Source organism: Nelumbo nucifera, chromosome 1 (genome assembly GCF_055504915.1).
Source record: "Nelumbo nucifera cultivar China Antique chromosome 1, China Antique-T2T, whole genome shotgun sequence".
In the NCBI taxonomy this organism is placed as follows: domain Eukaryota; kingdom Viridiplantae; phylum Streptophyta; class Magnoliopsida; order Proteales; family Nelumbonaceae; genus Nelumbo; species Nelumbo nucifera.
In genome coordinates this window covers 34711228-34716170 of record NC_142649.1, presented here as the reverse complement: position 1 = coordinate 34716170, position 4943 = coordinate 34711228, and the positions used below count along the sequence as shown (strand labels likewise).

The window sequence follows — 4943 nt, the reverse complement described above, 5'->3', positions numbered from 1 at the left end:
AGGCCCGATTTTTAGATCTTAAGCCTAAGCATGTGGCCTTAAAATTTTGTCCAAATCCAATTTAAGATGAATCGGGCCAGGCCAGTCTGTCAAACTGCCTGGCCCAAGAACAGGTCTAATAGGTTAAGAATACAATCAGTGCTAGGAGTTTCAAGGTTTTCAAGGTTTCAGATGTTAATCCATCCTCGTCAACCTAACTTTCAAATACCAGGCTGAAAAAATATATAAAAGAAGGTATCCATGGTTCAAAATGCACGATACACAATTTTTTGGTATACTGCGTGTTCATGTTTTAAACCTTGGATATTATGCTTCTATATTTTTTCCTTACATAGGTGCACGGCACATGTCCTTACACTAGGTACCAACTAGCTTCCTAATAAAGTCTCTAGCTAGTTGTACCAGAGATCCTGCCTTTACTCTCTACCTGGTTGTAGGGGATTGGGGAGTGGCCCATTTGATATCTAATAAATTACTCCTTTCATGCATGCCATGATGTGAAAGAAAATCCTAAATTAATTAACATAAAAATAATCATAAAATGGGTTTATGTGGAATATTCATACGAGATCACATCTCTGCCCCACAAGGGGCCACTCCACAATGCCCCATACTACATTCCCGTTATGTATTGAAAATATCTCCTGATAATAATACCAGAATCGATAATATCGTCATCGGAAAATATTCTCAATACACGGCGGGAATGTATTGTGGGGAGTTGTGGGGCAGAAACGTGAACTCTACTCATTCGCATTCAAGAACCATTTATCAAAAAATACACATTCAAGAACCAAAATAATTGGAGGTTTTGCTGAAATTAAAACAAGGTTTTGATCTATGAAATCCCATGCAGCACGTAAGAAGGATCCTACTTAAAATGACGATTATACAAAATAATTGGCAATTCTTCCTTTTGTTTATTATTGATAGATAACACGAGAGAGATGATGAATAAGCACCTATGACATGGGAAACAAAAATACCAAATTAATTCTGCAAAGAAACAGATTTTCTTTAATGGTGATCCCAAACAAGTCCTCGTTTCTTTGGGAGATCCCAAACAGTCTAGGCTCCGAGCCATTAAAATCTATATAAAGTCGCACGAGAGACGAGTGGGTTAAAAGCTAGCCTTTGGTTCTCTCTCTCTCTCTCTAAAAAGCCTAAAAACCTGAACGCTGAACCCTTCCTTTTCGTTTAAAAAGCCTAAAAACCTGAACGCTGAACCCTTCCTTTTCGTTTAAAAAGCCTAAAAACCTGAACGCTGAACCCTTCCCTTTGTTTGTCCTGCCTCTTCTCTCCACCGTCTGAAGCCACAGATCCTGCTCGCAGTCGCCGCCATTAGTAACCCTCGCTTTATATGTCTGCAGTCTCATTAGCCACACCGTTTATATAATTGAAAAAAAAACGAGAGATGGGTGACTTTTTCCTTCTAAATCTTCTTTACACTTCGATTTACAACTTTCGTCCTTCACCTGTTATATGCACATAATAAAGTCTTCACCAATTAACAGACCCCAGCTTTTCTCATCTCAGACATCTCTCCAGAAACACAAAGTAGTGAAATTTAATAACCCAGTTGTTCTTCCACTTTCTTGAAACCAAGAACTTTCTCTTCTCTCTGAATCAGAGGTGGGTTTTCTTTATTTCCTCTGAATCTTCCGCTGTCTCTCTAGAATCACTGCGTTTTGATTCGGGAGTTTGCAACTCAGGTGGCATTTGAGGGCTGCTCGTTCTCAGAACTCAGAAGTCGTCTCTTCTACGTCGAAGATGGATGACAAAGAATCAGATTACTCACTGAAGAAGCCCCCATCAGCTACCCAGGTAAACCCTCTACTCAAGAAAGAAGAACAAGGAATCTACATTCTGATCCTCGTACGCTCTGTTTTCTGTAACCGTTTTTTCATCTTAATTCAAACACCAACAGGTGATAGAAGAGCTGAAAGAGCTATGGAGCATGGCCTTTCCGATAACGGCGATGAATTGCGTAGTCTACATTCGAGCCATGGTGTCTGTTCTCTTCTTGGGTCGACTAGGAAGCTTAGAACTTGCAGGAGGAGCTCTGTCAATCGGCTTCACCAACATTACAGGGTACTCTGTTCTGTTCGGCCTAGCATCTGGGCTGGAACCAGTATGCAGCCAAGCCTACGGAAGCAAGAACAGGGACCTGATCTCGCTCTCTCTGCAACGAACAATCCTAATCCTTCTGATTGCGAGCATACCCATCAGCTTCCTGTGGATGAATTTGGAAGCAATCATGGTGTTCATGGGCCAAGACAGAGAAATCACAGCAATGGCCGCGACATACTGTTTATACTCTCTTCCTGACCTGATAACAAACACTTTTCTGCAGCCTTTACGAGTGTATCTGAGGTCTCAAGGAGTGACAAAGCCGATGATGTACTGCTCTCTGATCGCGGTGTTGTTTCACGTACCCTTAAATATTGTGTTGGTGGTGGTGATGAAGCTTGGCGTTCCAGGGGTGGCCATGGCTTCAGTGCTCACCAACATGAATATGCTTCTTTTGATCACTGGCTACGTGTACGTAACTGGGGTCTGTGAGACTAGATGGACGGCTGGGATTGGAGTTGTCTGTGGTGGGTTGGGCCCGCTTCTTCGTCTGGCCGTGCCTAGCTGCCTGGGGATTTGTTTGGAGTGGTGGTGGTACGAGATCATGACCGTTCTTTCTGGATACTTGCCTAATCCTAGGCTGGCTGTGGCCTCCACTGCTATTCTCATTCAGACCACAAGCCTCATGTACACTGTTCCGATGGCTTTGGCCGCCTGTGTCTCCACCAGAGTAAGTCTCTAGCTATATATCTTTCCAGTTTCCTCTTCCTGATCAAGAGGTGTTTGATTAAAATAAACAACCAAATCTGCTTGATAATCCACTACAGGTAGGGAACGAATTAGGAGCAGGGAAGCCATACAAAGCGAAGCTGGCGGCACTGGTGGCGCTGGGATGTGCGTTCGTGATTGGGATGATCAACGTCACATGGACGGCCATTCTTCGAGAGATATGGGCAAGTCTCTTCACTACAGATGGGGCGGTCCGACTCTTGGTGTCTGCAGTTATGCCCATCATGGGGCTGTGTGAGCTGGGCAACTGTCCACAGACTACAGGCTGTGGCATTTTACGTGGCACAGCAAGGCCGGCCACAGGCGCTAGAATCAACCTTGGGTCCTTCTATTGCATTGGGACGCCCGTCGCTGTGGCTCTGGCCTTCTGGTTCAAGGTTGGTTTTAGTGGCCTTTGGTATGGGCTTTTGTCAGCTCAAGCTGCTTGTGCTGTGTCCATTCTGTTTGTCGTCTTAATACGAACGGATTGGGAAGCAGAAGCCTTGCGCGCTAAGAAGCTCACTAGCTTGGAAATGTCTGATTCTGGTGGGGCTGCTAATGGAGATAAAGAGGCAAAAGGGTTTCTGGTCGGTGATATGGACGATGTTTTATAAAATGAAAAAGGAAGAAAAAAACTGATTTCCTTTAGCCAGAGAGAGAGAGAGAGATGGGTTAGGGTTTTTTTTGGTTTTGTGATTGGCTAAAGCTAAAGCTGGAATTATATTGAAGACTGGAGCTTTGGTTTTCTTTTTGTTTCTTCAGTTGCTTCTTTTAATTTGGAGCAGTCTGTCCCCTCTTTGTCTTGCCTTGCTTTTCATGGCTGTCTATCATTGAAACTGCTGGAAAGAGAGACTGGGTTTGTGTCTCTTTTGGCTTCATGGGAGTTCAAAGAATGTAGTGGGACGTCGTGCTGTCTGTCCTATCTAAACAAAGGGGTGGGACTCAAATTCCACTTAGAACATAATTTATACAGATCTTCCATTATCAAATGATTAAACATTCACTTACTTTATATTTTTATATATAATAAATTAAATATAAGTTGGTGATTTAATCAAGAAATTTCTTTAGTAAAAGAAGCTTAATTTTCTGGCGTCAGATCAGAATGTACTGAACACCTAACTTTGTATGTGGTTATATGTGACACCAAAAAATTGGTGAAAAGTTCCCAACCTGTGAGAGTCTTTTCCAATGTCTGGTTCTATATATGAATTTAGGACACAGAAAATTAATGGGCACCAATTGTAACTGTTAATTTAGAACTTTGGCCTGGGCAATCTCTTGGGCGAGATTCATCTAGTGGAGAACATTAAGTTTTTGTATTAATGGAGTCTAGTGGCCATAAGCAATTCCCCCCTGTTCCCTTTGTTGCAATTCGACAGGATTAGTGCTTCTATTTAAACCACATGAAATTAAATGATCTTATTGTGGTTTGAGTTTCAATTTCAGAGCACATCTTCAGCCAGCTAAAGTGAATCATTATGCTTTCGACTAAAAATGTTTGAACAAAATTTTGTAAAGCTCTCCTGAAAAACTCATCCTTAATTTTTCTAACAACTATAAGTGAAGGGTATGGTTTAAAATGCAAAGGCAAACATAATGAATTATTCTATTTCAAGTGGTGTTCAAACATGTCTAATATGGTTAAAGATCCAAAGTGTAACACGGGCTTTCTTAGTTCATTTTTGGGTCAAGTATAGAGGTAAAACCCAAATGCTACACCAGACTGATAGGAAACCTGATCCAGTCCTTGAATTCTATCCAGCCCACCTCATAAGATACAAATTCACTCAAGAAACCTGACCAACAAGGTATTTAGGACCATGCCTCCAATCAGAAGGAAAATAAATAAATAAATAAACATAATAAAGTTATTTTTATCAAATGAAATATTCAGTACAATTATCCTATTTTTAATCAAGCACTTCCTTTTTTTTTTTGCCATAATTTTCAAATGCTTTGTAGATATCTTTTTGGTTTTTATTATTCTCATGATAGAGGTCTAATTTATTTGCATTCTATTCGACACATTGCATTCTGCATTCATTCAGCCTAATCAACCATAGAAGCATTAGCAGCCTCTCCATCCCTAGAGTGATCTAACC

The 4943-nt window shown here is 41.2% G+C and overlaps 1 protein-coding gene across 1 annotated transcript; it reads left to right on the top strand.

Moving 5' to 3' along the window:
* The first annotated feature begins 1091 nt into the window (after nucleotides 1-1091).
* LOC104590662 (protein DETOXIFICATION 54-like) lies at nucleotides 1092-3821 on the top strand. Its single transcript, XM_010249382.3, has 4 exons — nucleotides 1092-1632; nucleotides 1713-1824; nucleotides 1928-2800; nucleotides 2898-3821. The coding sequence occupies exons 2-4, from the start codon at nucleotides 1771-1773 to the stop codon at nucleotides 3450-3452; spliced, it is 1482 nt and encodes a 493-aa protein (XP_010247684.1). The 5' UTR covers nucleotides 1092-1632; nucleotides 1713-1770; the 3' UTR covers nucleotides 3453-3821.
* The last annotated feature ends 1122 nt before the right edge of the window (nucleotides 3822-4943 follow it).

Excerpts from the sequence above, each read along its gene's own strand:
- LOC104590662 (XM_010249382.3), top strand. The coding sequence starts at position 1,771 with ATGGATGACAAAGAATCAGATTACTCACTGAAGAAGCCCCCATCAGCT. Across the intron at positions 1,825-1,927 it reads AGCCCCCATCAGCTACCCAG|GTGATAGAAGAGCTGAAAGA; the intron begins GTAAACCCTCTA and ends AAACACCAACAG. Across the intron at positions 2,801-2,897 it reads CCGCCTGTGTCTCCACCAGA|GTAGGGAACGAATTAGGAGC; the intron begins GTAAGTCTCTAG and ends AATCCACTACAG.